Raw genomic sequence first — 22,441 nt, 5'->3', positions numbered from 1 at the left:
TGCGCCATTTACGCACAACACGCCCCCGTATTTTTGGCGCAGCGCTCCTGACACTCCAGCGCGCTCTGGCAAGGGGACAGATTATTTTATGGGAGACAAACAGCTTGGGAAAGCGGAGACGAAGTAAATAAGTATTGATGAATAATCGATAATATCTAAAGTTTGTACAAAGTTGTGTCCTTGGGCAAGACACTTTACCCGAATTTGCTCCTGTGGGTAATGTCCACAGTAATGACTCTTACATGTCTAATTATGTGTAATGTGTAATTGTAAAGCGCTTTGAGCACCTGCAAAAGCGCTCTAATAAAAAAATGTGATGCATTATTAAAGTAAACTAAGATTATGTTTTGTAGGCTACATGTTTGAACAGTTTCTGGGTGTCAGTTTCTTTTTAAACCTGTTCTTCTTGGCTGTATTCCCAAGGGGTAATGCCATCATTTTAAATACAGGTTTTTCCAAATTTCTTTGTCGTGACGTGAGAGAACATCTCCGGACTATTTATTTTGATGAAGCAACTAAGCAACATATCTAACTACGCCCTTTATGTGACGTCTATGGAGTTATATTTAAAATCACACAGGCAGAGACAGTCCCATCAGTTCAGTGGTGAGTGAATGCGTCAAGGAAATGTGATTTTTTTAAAGATTGCCTCACAGAGAAAACAAGATAAGATCCTTTGCAACATGAAACAAAGTAAAGGAAGAAATCAGTCACAGTGTTTTTATGTGAACTGCAGTGGCTGTGGATGATCAGCAGGGGGAGCCACATACAACATGAGGTGGATGGAAACAGATATACAGATTTAAATTATGTGTTTGCATTTCAACACAAAACTAAGCAGAACATACAAACAATGCTGTTCATCCTCTGTAAGTACACTTCCCTGCTCAGCATTGAACCACAGGCTGCATGGTGTCTGACTACAGGCTGTGGTGGTGATGGCAACATGCAGATTGCTTGTTTAATGTTGCCCAACACGTTGTAAGTGGTTGTTTGGCTTTTTGTGAGATTATGGAAGCCTCTGTCGGCCATCAAATGAATAAAAACACTTTTTCAATATCTCATCATTTTGAGTTAACTTTGTTTATTTTTTCTGAAAATCTCATTGTTTATTTCTGAATTATTACATAATAATACACATTTGTACTTACTGTCCCATATTAGTCTGTATTAATTTAGTTACTTTTATAAATCATTTCATATTTTTAATTAGTATTTGGAAATATACTTGATTTTTTTAACTTAGATTCTCATTTTTTTAAAGTTATTATACCACATTGTTGACTAATTTAAGCCTTACCTTTGACTTTTATGTATACAGTTATATTTATCTGCTTAGTATTTAAATGATTATGTTACTGTATCATGTTTTTTATTCATTATTTCATCATTTTTATTAAGTAAATTATAGTTTTCACTTATGCTTGTTTGACACCACTCACCATAGTGTGTTTCTTTCATATGTTGCATTATTTATTTCCCTTATCTTCACAGGATAAGCTTCCACTTTTATAGATAGTAGATAAATAGATACATTTTCAGAAGGCTTTACTTCCTTTTTCACCTCTCAAAAAAAGAAACCAAGAAGGTTGCCAGACATGAATACACACCGATACACACCCAGTCTCTGCATGTGTTTTACACTTCACTGAAGCTGAAAAGCAGAATAAACAAGCAGCAAAACAGAAACCAAATATAATCCACATGTGCCTACTGTAGAATGATATCATTATCAGAGAAAAGTACATAATTACACTCCATTTTTCAATATGATTCACCAAGTAGATTTAGACTCAAAGTTATATTAGAGACCTTTTAGTGTAACCTTTAATTTAGAGAATTTCCTACCACAATTTGCCATGAGTAAGAAACCCGGAAATAGTGTGTGTGTGAGGGGGTTGGACCTCGTGTATGTGTGTGTGTGTGTCAGGAGAGAGAGAGAGAGAGAGAGAGAGAGAGAGAGAGATTGAGTACTCCAGTCTCTGGAAGGAGAAACATCAACCGGTTTCCATCTGATTTAATCTTATTTATTTGGGAATATACCCCCTTATCGATCAATAAGGATACTTCCTTGCAGAGGGAACTTTGTGCAGCATCCTCTCTAGCGGAAACGAGGACTAACTTACTTTCTATTTCCCAAGATATAATTATATGATCATATATGAGCTGCGTTCATTCACAAGTGGTGTTGTGGCTCCTCGGATGCGCGAGGCACACGGTGTCCCTTCAGAAGAGAAAAAGCAAAAACAGGACGAGCTGCGGAAGGAATACAAATTATACTTTTGAAAGAAAACGCTCCGAGAAGGAGAAGAATGAGTAAAAAGTGCCGGTGAGGAGCCTTAAAAAAGCGAAGAGGATTCAGTGTGTTCTGTGCCAGGCTGCTGTCAACTTCCTGAGGATTCAAAGACATACAGAAAAGTGTGATCTGCGACTATAAACGCAGGGATGACAGTCAAACTGGACTTTGAGGAGTGTTTGAAAGACTCCCCCCGCTTCAGGTAAGAGTTTCACCTGTGCTTTAGTGCTAAAAGTGAAGTAGCCAATCAAAATGAAGCAACAACACATCAGAAAGTGTGTCAAATCACCTTCTGGAGTTTAAAATGATGCAAAAAAGAAGCGTACACCTCACTCTTCTGATACAGACTCAACATTGTATTCATTTTTTGGATGGTCTTTATGCAGAAGCCTCAAAATGACTTTTAATGTATTAAATGGTTACCTAAGAAGTCAACTTTGACAGTCAGCAGCCCCAAACCCTCATTATCCTGATTCAAAATCAACATACTTCCAATTATATTCCTTTTTCGGAAGGTTTTTCATGCAATAGCCTTGTTTAAATGGCGCGTAAGTATCCAAAAATGACTTTTAAGGCATTAAATGTTCCCTTAAAAGTCAATTGTGTTGGTCAGCAGCATCTTTGGGTCTTAGGTCAAGCCATGTTCTATCATAGCAAGTGTTAGAACATGGCTTTAGTGTTATAACTAGTGTTTGACCTTAGGGGTCAATAAGGGGGAATGAGAAGCTAAATGCAGGCCTTCAGGGCTAAAAAAAACCCTGATCTGAGGTCTGCTCTGTGTTGCATTTTGATGTGTCATTGACACACCGGAAGCCTAAACCTATTGTCACTCAACATCTCACTCATACAGATGGGTTTTAATTAGGGCTGCTCAATTAATCGTATTTTAATCGCAATTACGATTTTGGCTTGCAACGATTATGAAAACAACATAATCGAAATAAAACGATTTTTTATTTATTTATTTATTTTTATTTTATTGGTTTTTCAGTTGAATTATACTTAAAGTTCAGGGTGATCAACTGTTAAAAACATACTGTTCAAATTTATTTTTTCAATAAATGGATGTTTTCAAAGTAAATGGATAATCGTTTTTAATAATCGTGATATCAATTATTGACCCAAATAATCGAGATTATGATTTTTGCCATAATCGAGCAGCCCTAGTTTTAATATCACTTGACTTGACTTACTTCAAGCCTTCACCATGTAATTAAAAGCCTCTAGTGTTCCTAAATGCTGTCAATATTGATCTGCTGCATGCCAGCTAGATTCTTCAATCAATCTTCTTTCAACACACAGTCAACATCTGGTGTAATCAAAAGGGAAGTGTCTCTAAATTGGTTTTGCAAGCGGCTCTAGAGAGAGTTTGGCAGATTTTGGGTGTGCCCTGATGGCTGTTGGCATCCTGCCTGAGTCACAGTAGCTGCTGTCTTCTCTTCCAGCTGATTTGGCATGTTCCCGTCCCAAAGCCTCGGCCTCTCTTTCTCTGTTGGCCTTATTCAGCTTGTCTTGCACAGTGGTGGAAAGTTTGACTTTTGCCAGCTGCAACAGTGAGGTCTCGTGTCAGGGCGAGAGCAGAAGAAGCAGCGAGGGGGGAAAGGGAAGGAAAAAGTGATCTTGCATGCAAACACAGTCAATCCTACAGATAAGCAGAAAATGTGAAGGAAGACAGAAAAAATATGCACTGACAGCTCAGGACTCAAATGTGCTGCCTCCTGTTGCTAGGAAACGGCGAGGTGGGAGGGCAACAGGAAGTGAGGCGAGATGTGCCGAGGTGATCAACAGGGGAGACAGGAAGTGTGGGGAGAACCACGACGGAAACTTCGCTTTAGCGCTTTCTTCATTTGCTGTGACACTTGCTCAGAGCAATGTGAACAGAATGTGCCTCTTCAATGGAGAGATCTTACATCTTCCTCCTTCCCTCTCTCCTTAGCTGACTTGTCATTTGGTCGTATTTCAAGAGGACATGACCTCAGATGTTGAATCAAACATCCCCGCACTAACAAACACAGAAAACACAAACAGTTACTGTGTCTTCAGGCCCTCCTCTCTCCACTCAGTCTCGCCTCTTTTTGTTCTTCATCTGTCTCTCACTGTCTGTCTCTCTGTTTCTCTGTACTGTTGGTGGAAGGCAGCGGAAACCACATGTTTGAGCTGTTAGTAAGAGAAGAGACGAGAGGCAGATGACTGTTGCACCAACAAACTTCAAACTAGCCCTGCACATGACTTCTGGGAAGCTTTTGTGCTAACTGTATAAATCCATTATTGAGCAAAAAGCATGCTGGATATTTGTCTCTGAAGTCTAAATACTTGCAAGAGGGCTGGGTCTCCATTTAAGCCCTGTTCAAATCCACAGACAAGTGCTGCCCGAGACCTCAGGTTTCCATAAACACCAATAATGTCACGCTAAATTCCGATGACGGGAGTATAAAAAGATGCACATGAATTTTCCATCTCATGAGACATTACAGTTTGGAAAGCTCTTGGGGGAATAAAACAACTCAATCTTCAGGGTTCAATGGGTTTATTACTTGAAGCTTTGAGGGATATGAGAGTCAAATAATGTATCATTTTTGAAAAAATACATTATATATGAGAAGATAGAAATGTACAATTTAAAATTGAGGTACAGGCATTATGTTAAACCATAAAAAAACAATTATGCAATCATTTAAAGAACAAAAGTGTGAAAAGGCGTTTGAATTTGAGTGAATTCATGACATTTGAACTCTTTTCAGACGTTTATCATTTTCATAAAGCCCCATTCTTTTATACTTTTAGATGCATACGAGAGTACAATCATTATTATCTTCATCATTGATTCATCTGTTGAGTATATATATATTTTTTAAGTTGTAACAAGGTTATCCTTAGAGAATGTGTGATAAACATTTTTTTAAAGTAATAGATTTTTGAACATACTGTTTGTGAAGTATCCTTATGATATGTCTAATTTGTAATTTAGCTTAAAATTAAATAAAGTGGTTAAAATGAACGTACACTAATCAATTAACAGATTATTATAATTGTTTTAAATTCATATCTGTCCATGTCTAATCAATTAATTAGCTGATCATTTTAGTATTAGTCTCACCTTGCACTTGACTTTAGCTTTTGTAAAATTGCAAAATGTTTGGCATTGATCCCTCTCTACTCTTTCGCGACCTTTGACCTCAAGACTGTAACTTTTTGTATTTGTCTGTTTCAGAGCTGAAATTGAAATGGTCCAAACCGATGTGAGTGAACTCGAGACACGATTAGAAAAGGTGAGATACATACACCTACACACCCCATTATAATATCATACTGAGTCACTGTCTGAAAAGGTTTCCAGTACTTCACACACAAAGGTATCAGTTACATGCTGCTCCGTGTGTACAGGTAGTGAAGTGAGAGGTGGGCGGTGGTTGTTGAGGTATTTTTCACCTGACAGTGAGCAGGAAGTAGCTGCAGGAGATGCTTCCCTATCATTGTCCCAAAACAGTGAGAGCTACTGTTTGTTCTGCTTCTATGTGATAACATATTCCCCATTATGTGTTTGTGTGAATACATGATACAGTTTCAGATCTATTCTTCTGACAAATGGGTCACGTGTTGCGTTTCTGTTCCTTTATCAAAAGAAAAAGAAAGCATGGGATGTAAAGCCTTAAATTTCCCTTTTTGTTCGATGAACTATCCCTGCAATGTGTTATACAAGGGAATTATTTATGTTGTCAGCACGGAGATGCAGTGGTTACAAAACGGGACTAACTGGGTTCAAACCATAGACTGTATATAGGTTCAAACCCTTCAGGCAGCCTTTATCTGTACAAGTGTCCTTGAGCAGAAATAACAGAGTCCTTCCCATATCCAGTGTTGTTGCTCTGTTGCTGAACTCTGACCTTATTGGCAAAGAAAGACAGAAAGAGATATTTTAAAATGTTAGTTCATTCAATTCAAATTGAAAATAAAGTATAACTTGTTATAGGGCTGTGCGATTATGGCAAAAATCATAATCACGATTATTTGGGTCAATAATTGATATCACGATTATTAAATACGATTATTCATTGACTTTGAAAAAATCAATTTATTGAACTTTAAAACAAATACAAATAATAATTTGAACAGTATCTTTTTAACTGTTGATTACCCTGAACGTATAATTCAACTGAAAAACCAATACAAAAATAAATGATACATTTAAATAAATAATATCAAAATAATAAATACCAATAAACAAGATCAACAAATATTTTGGAGCGCACTTCCCCAAGCTACTAAACATATATAAATACAAATAAATGAGACCAAAATTAAATTAGATCAAATATGTTGCACTGTCACAACCTAGCAAAGCAAAATAATTGTTTTTTTCGATTATGTTGTTTTCGTAATTGTGGCAGGTCAAAATCGTAATTGCGATTAAAATACGATTAATTGCACAGCCCTAACTTATTATTTATTTATTTTTCTATGCTTCTACCATGCTACAGTACATGTTATCATGCCGTTACATGCCCGATTGCAGACAGAGAAACAGACTGTAGGATAAATGTCAGCTTATTGCCAGATATTGAATTAGAGGTGTGAATGACACTTCAGAGAGAAGTTACCGCAATCTTATATTTAGAAACTTTAGACCATGGTGGAGTAAGAGGTCAGTAAAGATATTACTAGAAGTATTAGAAGTAAATCTCCTTCAAAAGTACCATGTTGATGTTGTAGTCAAAGTAGAAAAGAAAACCGTCTATAGGGTTGTTTAATCTATCCCATATTCAACAAACTGAACACATGTTCTGAATGCAACATTTTAATATGCAAAGTAACTGTAGAAGAATAAAGTAGCATAACATGGAAATATTCATGTGAAGTAGCCTACATGTCAAAATGTCTTCAGTGGAAACGGACCTATTGACACACTGTGGCTTATCGGATATAAGCAGTGGGTAAATGTTGGATAAGCTAAAATAAACGTTAGTATATTAAAAGCTCATTCATATTCACACCCTGTGCTGGGATTAACAAGGTCATCAAACTCAATGTAGAAATACAAATTAGAAGGGAAATTACGTTGCTAATAGGCACAGCTAAGCTAACTGAAGAGGAGAGAGAGGTCAAATAAAAGGAGCATTCAACTGTAATGTAACTTTTGCTGAAGAATGTACTCTGTTGCCACAAATGGCATTTACAAGATAACAGTTAATGCTAAAATGTAGCGTAATACAGGCAGCACAAGAAGAAATGAATCCGCAGTGTCATTTAGAAATGTCAGGTTAACAGCAACATCTATCTGAAACTTGCTAACATTAGCCAGCATAAGCTAGGCTTTCTGTCATGCTCGAGCCTGAAGCTTCAAAAACCACCATGTTCTGAATTGAGTATGGTATTTTTTTTACTTCCTTTTATTACACGTTTTAATTTACAACATACATAATTAGTTATTTCCTCTAATAACTATTACATAATCGTTCCTAAAGTGCAGTCTGTGTCACGTTACCACAGTTCTGAGAAGAGGTATGTATAATCAACACAATAAGTGGAAACACCTGTTTGGGTGGATCATGGCTCTTAATGGGCTTAACATTTAAAAGGCTGCGGTTTGGTGTGTATTTAACCTTTTAAACCTTTTCTTCTGCTTTAAATTCAGTTTCACATATTTGGCTTGGTTTTTATATACAGTATATTGGCAAGGCAAGGCAAGGTTTACTTTCAGTTTGTTTTTGACTTTATATACCACAGTGTTACTATTTTTGTACACTATTCAAACTCAGCTACAACAAGCTAGCTAAAGAGCCGGCAAATTCACTTAGAAATTGGTAAATACCGTAACAGAGTTAAAACATAAGTGAATATTGGACTTTCAGGTTTTATCAGTCTTATTAGGTGGCCAGAAACATGAATTAAATTAATGCTAATGTTTCTTTTTGTGTGTTGGCTATGTAAACAGGCCACTCTTAGGCGATGTTTACACAAGAACGAAACAGGTTGTATCTGCTACTTTTCTCTCGCGTATAGCCCGTTCGTTCACACGAGGCCGTAAAGGAACCACGGAAACGGACCCCGCAAACGATAACGGGTCCCAAGGTGGATAGATCTGCAAACGGAACGCTCTGGGGGCTCAGTGTGTACGCCCTATACGATCATTTCCTGATAACGATGAAGCCATAGCCCCACCTCTGCTGCTCACTGCTGTAGCATGGTCAGTAGCTACTGCTAGTGCTACTGCTACTGCTAGTGCTACTGCTAGTGCTAGTGCTACTGCTACTGACCATGCTACAGATGTTAGTGCAAAATCTACAGCTCCTCTACCACAACCATCAGCAACAAGTGGACATGGAGAATTACATGAACTACATGTTGCTAAATCTACCGCGGGGCATAAACAGAAGGGTAGCCATGGCAACCATGCTCGGGGGTCTTCTTCGCTGCTTTTGGTGTATTTTGTGGCAGAAGTACAGCGCCACTTACATATGTACTACAGCGTGTCCAGCGCTTACGAGCGGTCTCGTGCGGAAGTACAGCGCCACTTACAGGCCCGGCATATGTACTACAGCGTTTCCAATGGTCTCGTGTGAACGGATACGTTAAATGAGCCGAATGCGTGTGAACGGAAGACTTTTTTGATAACGAATTCGGTCCGTTTGCGCTCCCGTGTAAATGGGGTCTTAGCTTCAACGTTAGCCAAAACAACCCTAAAATGAAATGATGTGTCAGTATCATGTTAACAGCTTGTTTGACTTCAACTAAATACAGCTCTATTCTCCCGTACAAATGTTGTCTTTGAACCTGGATGTAACATACATTTAAATGTTTCTGTTCAAAATCAAATGTATGTAAAGTTAATGAGTTATATATTGTTACCAGATGTATCATATAAATTAAAAAGCAGTATTCAAACCAAAAATCCTTTACATTCAAGCTGTAATGCAGTTCAATGAACTCCAGACAGCATTTAACAAAAGCTAGGGGTAATATTTACCATGCACAGTAATTACACTCTACAACAATAACCCTCTAACTCTGGCTGTTTCATTGCTTTAATGTGTGGACCCCTGGAATAACCCATAATGTTTAATTATTCCTCTTGATTATGACCAACCATTAGTGACCCTAATTGGACCGTTCTAGTTTGCTTATTCAGGATGAAATTGACTGTGGCGTTGCATGTTTGTGTCATCCAGCTTGTGAAACAATGCCATGCCATGCTGGAGGCCGGCAGAGTCTACTGCCAGACCAGCAAGAGCTTCGTCAACGGCCTGCGGGAGCTGGGACACCAATGCTCCGGGGAAAAGACCATGGAGGTGAAAAAAACCACACATGTCATGTCACATTTACTTGAAAAAGCGTTAGTTTAATTATAATCAGAATTCCTTTATTAGTCCCACAGACATTTACAGTGTTACTGCAAAAGTGGCATAGAAGGGAAAAAATGCAAGCAATACTAAAGAGAAGAAAAGCACACATTAGTAACTATTGACTATTGCAGTAATGATTATACTATTATACGTTTTAATACAATCTGGGATATACTACTTTGTTTAATTTCTTCAACAGATTTTCTCTATAGGTAACGTTTTTGGCACAACATGGGTTTGAATGAGGCTAGATAGACTAAATTGGAACCGTAATCACAATCTGCACCATCCTACTTAACAGAGATATAATGCAATGACAATGCTGTAAAACATTGAAGAGAGTTTAATCTACGATGTCTGTCCCACAGGAGTGTTTGGACAAATTTTCCAAAAAGCTGTCTATCATCTTGGACGCCCAGGGGGTGAGTCTGTCTGTGTCTTTCTGTCTGATTCTCTCAGCCTTTGAACACCACCATCTCCATTTCTTATCCGCAGCAGTTTGTGGTCAAACAAGGCTTCAGCTCACTGTTGAACACATTTGACATTTACCAGTTATCTGCGATACATTTGTCTCTGTCTCCTTTTCCCTTATTAGGAAGCGATTGAAACCACACAGAAGACGGTCAAGACGAAGCTGCAGAACTTTGTGAAAGAGTGAGAGACCTTTTTATTCTTCATCTAGATGCACTTTTTCAGGCTGAGTCACTCCACCTCATGTCTGCTAACCATTAGCACACACATTGAATACAATTTGGGGATTATGATCCTTCATCAGACCTTTTCTTGTACTTTGTCTTGCGCTTATTACAGGTAATGATATGGTAGAATAGATGAGAGAAACAATGTCTCATAGCCAGTGATGTGCTTTGATCCTTTGGGCTCACATTTTTCATATAACCATTTAACATCCCCCACAAAACTGAATTGGGCATTTGGAGATCATCGACCCTATCCACTCCGTTATTTGGATCCACTCTGAACATTTAATGGGTTCTTTGTTGGGCCATTAACATCCTTTTACCAAGTTTAAATAAAATCGACCACTGGTTTTTACACAACAAAGAAATAGAGAAACCGAATGCATAACCTCCTTGGCCAATATAATAAAGATTGCATTTTTCTCTTTCCTTACCATCCTTCCTCCCAGGGATGTTCGTCGGTTTAAGGATGTACGCAAGGAGTTTGAGCGCAGCAGTGAATGCCTGGAGGGGGCGCTGGTGAGGAACGCTCAGGCCCTTCGAGGGAAACCTCATGAAGTGGAGGAGGCCAGCAACGCTCTGCTGAACGCACGCAGGACCTTCAGGTCGGAGGCCCTGGATTACGTCCTGGAGGTGAGAACGAATGCTGGATGGAGTGAAAATACTCAAATACTTCTTTACTTTGTTGGGCTACTGGAAAAAAAGAGATTAACCTTAGACGATTGGTGGACTAAGTACTAAAAGGAAAAGTAATACTACCACAGACTTTTCTATTATTAATATGAATCTTGAAAGTAGCCTAGGTTATCAAAAGAAAAGTGGTAGAATACTCAACCAGACTCTTCATGTTACCAGGAATGGCACTTTATTAAGCTCTATTATATATTTGGCATTACACCTGATATTATCCTTTGCATATCTTTTATTTTTGGCTTGAAGTGCTTGTATTTTCAATATTTTCTTTTTTATTAATTCTGTATATTTTATTACTTTTCTGTCCTTAGCTACTGCTTTCTCTGTTGTGACATCAGTGTATGCAGGTGTCCTTTGTACTAAGTAATGCCTGCATGCAAATCAAATGACCTACTGAAATAATCGTACTACAAATATCCGTGTACATTTGCTGGCATAAAAACAATATGATATATAGCGGGAATTTTAATATGATAAGATTTTATGAAACCAAAACTGGTTAAAGGAGAAACCCAGCCTCATAACCAGGCATTCAGGTACCAAAAACAGCCTGGATAAGACACACAACAGCGGGCTAATTATAGTTGTGCTTTGCTGTTTTGAATGATAACAGGTTTGCCTCGGGGCTTCTCTCCAGACTTGTGGTTGCGGCTCCCAGAAGTTTAACTGGCTGTTTCAGTTTTTCTGTTTTTGGAAGGACGAACACGGTCTCAAACCACTGCTTCTTTTGTTTCAGATTAACGTCATTGAGGCCAAGAAGAAGACAGACATCCTGATGGCAGTGAGTTCACGTTGATCTATATATGCAGTTCATTTTGTTGCTTGCATAAATACATGGTCTGTAAATGTTTTAAATGTATGTGAGGGTTTTGTAAATACTGTCATGCTTCCTGTCAGATGTTGTCACTGATGGAGGCCCAGGCTCAGCTCTTCCAACACGGCCACCAGTCTCTCTCAGAAATGGACGAGTATAGACGAAAACTCAATGAAGAGGTAATTGCTTCTTAAAACCAGATTGTTTTAATTTCCTCTGTTTCCGTTTTATCTTTAAGCAATCATGTTATCTGCCAATATCGCATTTTCTAAATAAATAACAGCTGGGCAGGAAATGGAAGCAAAGTGCTTACTAAGAGTCTAAGAAAAGGAACATTTTGAGCATGCGGTTATGGAGGGGTCAGTGTATCGCCTGCAGGTGTTTGCAGCAGGGCTTTCGCCTATAGATGATTAGCTTAGCTTAGCTTAGCAGCGGGGGGAACTACATACCTTGGCCTACCATTTTAAAGATTAAGATATACCTATTAGTAATAATTCAATTTTCAAGCTTATTGTTGAACTGTGGACATAGCTGTTGGACCCTGCTTCAAGTCGTTATGCTAAGCTAGGCTAATTGAATCCTAGCTCTAATTATATACTCAATGCCCCTACACATGTTTGATGGAGGGCATGACTAACTCATCATTTAACCTAGTCTTGATTCTGTTGCACATGACATTTTAGATTTTAAAATGTAAATGTATTTGAGCCTTTTTCTAACAATTCTTCTTATTTAAAAATAAATGCGATTTTTAAGTGGAAGGTAAATAATGAAATATTTGAATTTCCCACAACATTTTTCTTGGGAGTTTTCTCTTTTAAATATTGCCTCTTTTATATTGAAGAAAAAAATAAACAAATGAAACAGTCATGCCTTTTAAGGAGAAGATAACCACATGCTGATATAAGCAATGCAGCTTTCAAGTCAAAAGTCAAAGTCAGCTTTATTGTCAAAATGTCTACATGTGTTATACATACAGAAATCTTGAAATACCGTTTCTCGCAGTCCCACAGTGTGACATATATACATAAAACAAGATACAAAAAGGGCCTAGATAAACGGGGTATACAACTAAGTAATAGTAGTAATAAGTACTAGTTAATAATATATTTAAAAAAACACAATCCACAGAACATGAATTGACATTAATGCAAGTATTCTTTAGTGCATTAGAGAAAATTATGTTCAAAGTACAGTTTCAGTGCAGTAGCAGCGGAGATGGGTAGAAAAGTGACTGGTGCTGGATGAGGGAAGGTTGTGTGTGTGTGTGTGTGTGTGTGTGTGGTGTGTGTGTGTGTGTGTGTGTGTGTGTGTGTGTGTGTGTGTGTGTGTGTGTGTGTGTGTGTGTGTGTGTGTGTGTGTGTTTGTGTGTGTGTGTGTGTGTGTGTGTGTGTGTGTGTGTGTGTGTGTGTGTGTGTGTGTGTGTGTGTGGTGTGTGTGTGTGTGTGTGTGTGTGTGTGTGTGTGTGTGTGTGTGTGTGTGTGTGTGTGTGTGTGTGTGTGTGTGTGTGTGTGTGTGTGTGTGTGTGTGTGTGTGTGTGTGTGTGTGTGTGTGTGTGTGTGTGTGTGGGGGGGGAGGGAGAGGAGGAGAACATGTTATTGGTCAAAATAAACCTGAACATCTTCGTGCATAATGACCAACATGGTATCTAAAATCTTAAATTTGGATGAAAGTTGCATCAGAAGAGTTCTTGGCGTCTCTCTAAGGGGCGGGGCCTAGTCACAAGCTGACATCACATTTCTACTGTGACCGGAAAAAGTGAGCAACAGGAAATATTTCACATGGCTGTGTGTGTGTGGTGTGTGTGTGTTTAAGTTCCTGCTGTTTGACTGTCCTGTAACAAAAAGACAAACCGTTTTGCAGCCTTGAACATCAGCAGGATTATTGTGTTTTAATCCTGAGTGTTTTAGCGTAATAAAGAGGTTTTTAAAACAGGAAATGATTTGTCAGCGTTACTGGCAGATCAAACCGCACAAAGGCTCTTCCTGTTTCATCAGGAGACGATAGCAGCGAGAATTATCAGATGAGAGAGGGACATTAGGAATAACACCCTGAACAGATTCCACAAGTGTTATCCTTCAGTTTGACACAGGATGTAGGAAGAGGTACAACACTTCCTACTTCCTGTTTCTGTGAGCAAAGACTTCAGGAGTGATAACCTATTCTGAACTTGCATTTCTGACTTCGTGTCATGTCAGAGAGGAAAGGAAAGGAAAAAGGGGAAAGTTGTCCTTTTTAGTACAGTGAATAAATGGGATGAATACAAAAAAGGAGAAACATGTGTCCGTATATTGGAGTCCATGCAATTATACCTACACATGTTTTCAGAACACTTGACATGTTTGTAAAACATGTCTTTTTGTTGTTGAAATTTCCTATTTTATGGGTTATTTTTTTCCTTACCGAATGTATTTAAATGCAAATTGTTTCTATATATATCATATTCAGTTAAATATGTGTTGTTGATTTGTAGAATAGCTAAATGTTGGACTTGGTTTTAAGCCCTAATGTTGATTATTAGCTTGCTGATCAAAGTACCTACTCACTGCCTGTTTCACTTTGAGTAAAACTACAAATATATTATAAATATTCAAGCTTTTCAAAACTCTTGATGCTGCGTTATTATAAGTGGATTCATTATATATAAAGATCCATATTTGTGTCTGGAGAATGACCTCTGTGTGTCGGTTTCTGTTTATCAGCACACTCAGTTTGTCCTCAACTCAGCCCGGGAGAAGAGGGACATGGAGCAAAGACACGCAGCAATCAAGAAGAAGGTAACAAAACACTTTTACAGATATAAATGTCTTTTGTAATCCTAATGTTTAAACCACAAAAAAATGTATTGACTTGTTTTGTTTCAATATTTCCAGGATGTGTCCTATGATGACTCCATCATGGATTTTAAACCTGACGCACCAAATGGGATCGCCATGGAGGGATACCTCTATAAAAGAGCCAGCAACGCCTTCAAGACCTGGAGCAGGTACAAGTTCACCCTCACAACCTCTTCCACTGAACATCTGCTTTGTGTTTGTCTCCTTCCTTGAATAGTACTCAAATGTCAACTGTGTTAAGTGTTTACAGTTTTTTCGTTCTGAAGGCTTCATCCTTGACCTTTTTGTTTTCCCTCTCCACTCCAGGCGTTGGTTTTCTATTCAGAAAAATCAGCTGGTGTATCAGAAGAAATTCAAGGTATATATCTGTGTCTCTATTTTTTTAAAGTTGCCAAACATAGAACAAAATGTGCGTAACAACATGCTCGTTCTGACTCCGTATTATTACCCGCTCTCTCTCAGGAACAACCTACAGTTGTGGTGGAGGACTTGCGTCTCTGCACGGTCAAGCCTAGTGCAGACAACGAGAGGCGGTTTCTGTTTGAAGTGGTCTCCCCGTCCAAGTGAGTGTGTGTGTGTGTGGGCGAGCATGCTTGTGCAACGTGTATTTAAGGGAGGGCGATGAATGTTCATCAGTGTTAAGTGCTTGGATTACAGCGTCAAGCAGAAGAGGGAGGTAGGAGGTGTTTGTGAGAATTTGTACACTTGTATTTCTCATTTATGTGTGTGTGTGTGTGTGTGTGTGTGTGTAGGAGTTGTATGTTGCAGGCAGACTCAGAAAGGCAGCAGCAGGCGTGGATCAGTGCCGTTCAAAACAGCATCGCATCGGCCTTTCAGGAGCACAGAGAGGACACACATAGCCCAGTGAGAACACACACACACACACACACACACACACACACACACACACACACACACACCAATAATACACACACATCATCTTCTACGTCTACATTTTCAGTGGGAGTTTATTCTGCAAATACGGAGGAAGTTGTGTGCACGTGTCCGTCTCCTCATTCCTCTTTTTGTGTGTATTTCTTTGTGTGCGTGTGTTTACCAGAGACAGCGCTGCAGCTCAGTGTCAGCCAGCAATTTGATAGGAGGGGGGGGGCGGGGGGGGAACAGGAGAGTAAGGTGTGCAAGGCGCTGGAGGAGGTCCAGGCGATCGTGGGGAACAAGCAGTGCTGCGACTGCGGAGAGCCCGGTCCCGATTGGGCCTCCATCAACCTGGGCATCACGCTCTGCATCGTCTGCTCAGGAATACACAGGTACACACACACACTCACACTTACACACACACACTTGGCTTGAAACATTATCTGTAATGCTTTCGTCCTCCAACAGGAGCCTGGGAGTCCATTTTTCCAAAGTGCGCTCCCTCACACTGGACTCCTGGGAGCCGGAGCTTATTAAGGTAATTGAACCTGTTAACTGCAACAGCCTCATTATCGCATGTCCTGTGTTAACAAGACGTTCCACTGTGTATAATGATTATGCAATGACTTGTGTAATTGTTTACTGTAACTAAACTCTCCTAATTTCTTTCCTTCCTTTTAGCTGATGTGTGAATTAGGAAACTTGGTAATCAACAGGATCTACGAGGCCCGCATTGATGAGATCACCATCAAGAAGCCCCACCCCACCAGTCCCAGGTACAAACTAACAGACATTTTGTGACATTTGAATGATTTCACATATAGCTTAATCCGTATAGAAAGTACTACCCCAGTCTGTGAAAACTGTTGTGTAATGTCTTATTTGGCTCCGGAGGACAATGACCCCTGTGATGTCATCGGGGGGGGGTCTCTTGGGATTGGACTTTAAACGCCATGTTTTCAGCAGAAAGTCTACTTTAGAAACTAGGCCTAAAGCATAGAGTTGGAACGTATGTACTGCCTCCAACAAACCCAATAAGCATGAAGTGATTACTGAATGCACTGCGATGTGGTGCAGATGAGAATGACAGAAATGTTCTAATGTATCTGTGGGAATTTCTCCTGTTCTGAAAAAATCGATATACTATGCAGTGGGAAGGCATGACCTACTCAATGTCTTGCCATATTTGGTGTGAATAGTAGTAGCAGGTAGTCATGCTCAAATGAAATAAGATGTCAGTACACATAGTGATCACATTGCAAAACAAATTATGAGGCCACACCACAATAAAGCCATACTAGTTACGTACTTATAGAAGTTTACACATTTAATGTAATCATGTATAAATGTGTTTTATTTCGCAACTGATTTGGGCAATTTTTTTTATTTGCCTGAGCTTTGGACCAAACATGACTGTTGGTATAGTTGCAAAATCACTCTGAAGAAATGAAGAGAAAACACCCTCTTCATCTCCTCCTGCTGTCACATTCATGGCATTACATGAAGGTTTCATTCTGCCTATTTGAACATTGATTAAAGACTAACTTGTTTCACCACCTGAGTGAGTGAGTGTGTGAATTAGCTCTGAAAGACTGATGTGTGTAGAGAGAATCAGTTTCTCGTGGCTGAGCTCTAAAAATGTACCGACTGCAAAGGTCTCTGTGGGTGACGGATGGTTATATCAGCAGCCTGCAACTCTTTCAGTCTTATTTTCTGACTTCCTCTTCCCCTCTCTGTTGTGTCGCAGCAGACAGGAAGTGCCACAGGTACATGACACACTTGATTAACGTTGTGACTAAAATGTCCTGCGCACACTTGCTGTGAGGCTGCAAGCTTTTCTGCAGCATTCAGTCTTGTTTTGTCTGGGCTTGTGTTCTTTATTTGAATTTCCTCTGGACTTTTATTTATTCTGTAGATTATACTGTAGACAGCTTGTGCCGTAATTAAATGACGCACTTTCAGTCCTATATAGAGCTCTTTATAATTGAATTGATGGCTTAATTAAAAGACACTAAACGCCTCAGGGACTTGTGTGAAGCATTCTTGTCTCACAGCTGCACAAGCAAGCTGCGGAGTCCCACCGAGAACAAGTCAAACCAGAAACACACTGACAAATACTCCCCAGCATGACGGCTTCTTTTGTTTGTTTTGTGTGAGAGAAATATTCATTCTCATCATCTGTTATTTCTAATCTTCCATTTCGTCGCTTAGAGGAGACAAGGAGTCATGGATCCGGTCAAAGTACGTTGAAAAGAAGTTCATCCAAAAGCTGCCCGAGACCGGCAGGGCGGCCCTGCAGCGGAGGAACCGCGCGCTCACTCAGGAGAGGAACACACAGCGGCCGGCGCTCAAACCCAAGCCGAACCGAGCCACGCTGCCTCGTCTCCCAGGTAAACAGTGTTGTGTGTGTGTGTGTGTGTGTGTGTGTGTGTGTGTGTGTGTGTGTGTGTGTGTGTGTGTGTGTGTGTGTGTGTGTGTGTGTGTGTGTGTGTGTGTGTGTGTGTGTGTGTGTGTGTGTGTGTGTGTGTGTGTGTGTGTGTGTGTGTGTGTGTGAGGGGGGAGGGAGAGGAGGAGAACATGTTATTGGTCAAAATAAACCTGAACATATTCGTGCATAATGACCAACATGGTATCTAAAATCTTAAGTTTGGATGAAAGTTGCATCAGAAGAGTTCTTGGCGTCTCTCTAAGGGGCGGGGCCTAGTCACAAGCTGACATCACATTTCTACTGTGACCGGAAAAAGTGAGCAACAGGAAATATTTCGTGTGTGTGTGTGTGGTGTGTGTGTGTGTGTGTGTGTGTGTGTGTGTGTTTGTGTGTGTGTGTGTGTGTCCAACCAATAATCCTGCCTCTATCTCTGCCTGTCCTCAGGACTGAGCCCGAGCCCCAGCCCCACTGACCTTGTCCCGAAGAACAATACACACAAAGGTGAGATAAAACACGAACGCACACTGATGCAACATTTGTAAATGTGGCCTCTACAGGAAGAGGACGTAACCGTTTCAAAACCTCACTTTCTCTCTGATAACAATTCAAGTTGAACCTTTGCTCACTTCAGAAGTGGAGGAGGAGGAAGAGGAGGACCTGAGCGGGCTGCACCCCGGGGCGCTGCTGTATCGATCAGCAGCTCTGCAGAACTTCCCTGTCATGGCCGACGCTCTGGCCCACGGAGCCAACGTCAACTGGGTCAACGTGACCGAGGAGTCCAGCACGCCTCTGATCCAGGCCGTCTCTGCGGTGAGGAGGGCATTGCATTCGGCTGTAGCATATCATTTGATACGACGACATGTAAGTTGTGTGTTGGTTAACAAAAATACAATTCCGGTTTTCTTACCAGAATGCCCTGGCAGCCTGTGAGTTCCTGCTGCAGAACGGAGCCAACGTCAACCAGGCAGACAGCAACGGGAGAGGACCGCTGCACCACGCCACCATCCTGGGTCACACTGGGTAGGACACACACACACACACACACACACACACACACACACACACACACACACACACACACACACACACACACACACACACACACACACACACACACACACACACACACACACACTGTCCAACACGGTGACAAAGAAAAGGTGACACAGTGAAAAAAGCTGAATTCTTTAGTCAAGGATCCATCATAAGTACAACTTAAAAGATATTTCTAAAGACGCCATCAGAGTGACAACACTGACTGATCTCGTACGCCAAAATTAAGATAAGTATGCAGACAAAACCAGAAGGGCACTCAAAGATTAGAAAAAGACCTATTCTTGCAAATAATGTATGTTTTCGCCCCTTGATTCTGGTCCAGTGCAAAATGTAATGGGTTCCTCCCTTGGCCACTTAATACACACTTCCACCAAGTTTAAGGAAAAACTTGCTTGTGCTTTTTATGTAATTCTGCCTACAGAGAAAAAACCTAAACCTTATCCTTAGATAATTAGACGCGAACACAGGTCAGAGCCTTATGCAGAAGTGCAAGTGTAGAAAAATAAACTGGTTACGTATACATACTTATACTCAAAGAAAACATGTTTAGAATTCCAGGAACGCCCAGGGCCGGAAGCAAAGCTAAGTAGATTCACCCTGTTTGCCCATGTAACATTCCTGTGTTGTAAAGTGTTAAATCCAAGCACAAAGAACGTGTTGAATACAAATGAAATACAAAAGAGGCTCCTATTGAGGAGTTAGTCATGTTCTTAAAGCATTAAATAACTTTGTGCAGTTGATTTATTCATAGTGATGTCAAATATTTCATTCCAAGGCAGATAACATGAAGCCCATTTTTTACTAACTGTACTGATTATCAGGAAGTCTGTCTCCAATCTCTCCTGGCCTCATCTGGGACGTATTGCAGACTTTCATTTAAGAATTCCATTTTGAATGTACGTTGAAAATCAGCGTTGTGAACGTTTATGGTCCTAAGTACCTTTTTGGCTCCACAAACTAAAAAGCCAGAGGAACTTCAATTCAGGAAAAGAACCTTCAAAGTGATTCTTGAAATGTCCTGGCTACAGAATGGAGGATTTCGTCGGTCAGATCATTCTTTTTCGACTTGGGCGTCAATGCACTGTGCTAGTCACACACACTCTCACACACTTTCTGCCTCTCTTTGCTTTCCCAGGTTGGTTTGTCTCTTCTTGAAGCGGGGAGCAGACTACAACGCCAGAGACAAGACACAGAAAGACCCCATATCTATCGCCGTGGACACCGCCAACGCTGACATCGTCACTCTGTGAGTGTTTTGAGTCGACAACAAAACGACAAGTGACGATATAAGATCCGCTTTTCTAACTGCTCTGCTCCCTTTCAGGCTGCGGATCGCCAAAATGAACAAGGAGATGCGGGAGATGGACGGAGCGTTTGGCCAATCAGGTCACTCGGGGGGGCATGGGTCTGGGGGTTCAATTGGAGGGACAGGAGGTGGGCGGGCTCACACCAGAAAGAGTCTACAGGCGATAAAGAACCATATAAGTGGCTGGAATCTGGGGGGGCATAATGATTAGAGGGGGTACCAAGAGACAGGCAGTGGGACTGATCAGCTGTTTCTGATTGTAAGCTAAACGTTATTAAGCATCACAATCACCGGTTTTGCGGTGTCATGTGGTTTTTATCTGCAGCATCTGCACAGAAATTACGACATATCATTAATGGACACATGCATCAGATACAAAATAAATTGCCTTCATTTAGAAAGCATAAAATCAGGTTCTTGTAAACCACGAGAACCAGAGCACAGGGTACGACAGCGTAAAGGAAGCAATACCAGATTTCATATATCAGTAAATACAGGAGAATGTCTGGTGAAACAGAAAGGGACACTGGGAGAGTGATGGGAGTCCACATCGCACTTTGAATTACAAACGCACAACACCCTGCACTTTGAAAACCCTTCACAACACCTTGAAGAGAAATTGTATAGACCTCTGTCAGGCCTATTTGATCTGATACTGTATATTTTAGATATCTTTTAAATACAATATGTACAGTGTTCTGTTTTTATTGTGTATATTTAAATTGGGCTCTTCAGTCCAGGTGTGTAAGCTGCATTTATTGTTGGGTTTCTCAAGGACGGTGTTATCCTGCTATTCTGTGAATAGCGACGCAGTTTGTTATGTATAAGAGTTGCAGCTCCGACTGTAAGCTTAAGGTTAACAGCGGGTTTGTTTGCATTTTGTCACGTGGCTCCTTCTCAAGCTGCAAAGTCCATTCTTTCATGTCCTTTAAGTGGCTTTTTGTTTCTCGTGTAAGCTGTAATCAATCCACTCGTGAAGGAATGGAAACGTGATGCTTTTTTTTTTCGTGTGCTTGAAAACAAACTGCTGGTCAGTATTTTACGTGCTTTATCAATGTGTGTCTTTGTTGTGTGCACTCTTCTGCCCGCTGAGATGCCCAGCTGCTCTCAACTGCTTGTGCAGTGTGCCACCTACTGCAAACTAAGAGGTAAAGTGCATGTGTGTTTATTTGTTCAGATGCATGCTTTTGCTTTAGGGCTACAACCCTTAATGTGTTCAGGAAATAGTTGGCGGGCCTGTAAGACTGAATTTCTCTCCTGGAGAGTTATCCAGAATAAAATATATGGTTTAAACAAGAGAAAGGCATTCATTTAAGATGAATTGAACTGCTTACAATACTTTTAAATGTCAAGCTTTAAGGCTAATGTCTTCTTCTTGTTTCTGTTCCAGGTGATGAAACCTACCAGGATATATTCAGGGACTTTTCTCACATGGCCTCGAACAACCCAGAGAAGCTCAAACGCCGCAGTGCCGATCCCAAATCGTACCCTGCCTGAACCACATTTCACACGATCATGCTTTCCATCACACAGAAAACATGGATCATAGGTTCTCGCCGGCATGCAGACACACATTTCTCCTGGCCACCTGCCACATGTTTAGTCATAGCTCAGCTGGTGTTGACTTCAGAGGGGATGAACGCTCCGAACAGGGAATTCTTTGTGTGACACGTCAGAGCAGAACAATGTGGGAACACTGGAGCAGCTTAATGAGAGCAGCATGAGGTGTCTTTATGTGAAGCAGAGGGAAACGCCATCACTCTGCCAAGGTTTCTTAATTAAATCTGGTAAATCTTTTATTTTCTTTAACTAAAAGGGCTTTTTTTTATGATCCTCTGCCATTTCTATACAGTTGTTACGTGAAAAAGTGAAAGTGTTTGTTGGAAAATCTGTTGCAATTGTACAATTTTCATGTCAACTGTCTTCCAGGGAGTTGTAATGTATACAGCTTTTTACATTTGGGATATTTGTTGGCACCTTTGCTTGAGGTACTTGAGTTTTTGTACAATGATCAAATAAACTGCAATACAAACATTACATTTAAGTGTGTGGAGGTTTATCTTTTACAGTAGTATTGTGTGCTGTCATGAGTACGTT

At 40.3% G+C, this 22,441-nt stretch overlaps 1 protein-coding gene across 1 annotated transcript; it reads left to right on the top strand.

Moving 5' to 3' along the window:
• The first annotated feature begins 1,949 nt into the window (after positions 1-1,949).
• On the top strand, positions 1,950-22,381 carry acap1 (ArfGAP with coiled-coil, ankyrin repeat and PH domains 1). Its single transcript, XM_034136853.1, is given in 24 exon segments — positions 1,950-2,498; positions 5,508-5,565; positions 9,463-9,582; positions 10,005-10,058; positions 10,232-10,290; positions 10,784-10,967; positions 11,764-11,808; positions 11,925-12,020; positions 14,544-14,618; positions 14,715-14,827; positions 14,985-15,036; positions 15,141-15,241; positions 15,431-15,542; positions 15,739-15,784; positions 15,787-15,946; positions 16,023-16,092; positions 16,236-16,330; positions 17,766-17,944; positions 18,427-18,483; positions 18,614-18,792; positions 18,893-19,002; positions 20,174-20,284; positions 20,363-20,424; positions 21,735-22,381. Coding segments are annotated over 24 exon segments (2,298 nt in total). The 5' UTR covers positions 1,950-2,445; the 3' UTR covers positions 21,842-22,381.
• The last annotated feature ends 60 nt before the right edge of the window (positions 22,382-22,441 follow it).

This window comes from Trematomus bernacchii, unplaced genomic scaffold (genome assembly GCF_902827165.1).
Source record: "Trematomus bernacchii unplaced genomic scaffold, fTreBer1.1, whole genome shotgun sequence".
NCBI lineage: Eukaryota > Metazoa > Chordata > Actinopteri > Perciformes > Nototheniidae > Trematomus > Trematomus bernacchii.
This window is presented reverse-complemented; position numbering and strand designations above follow the sequence as displayed.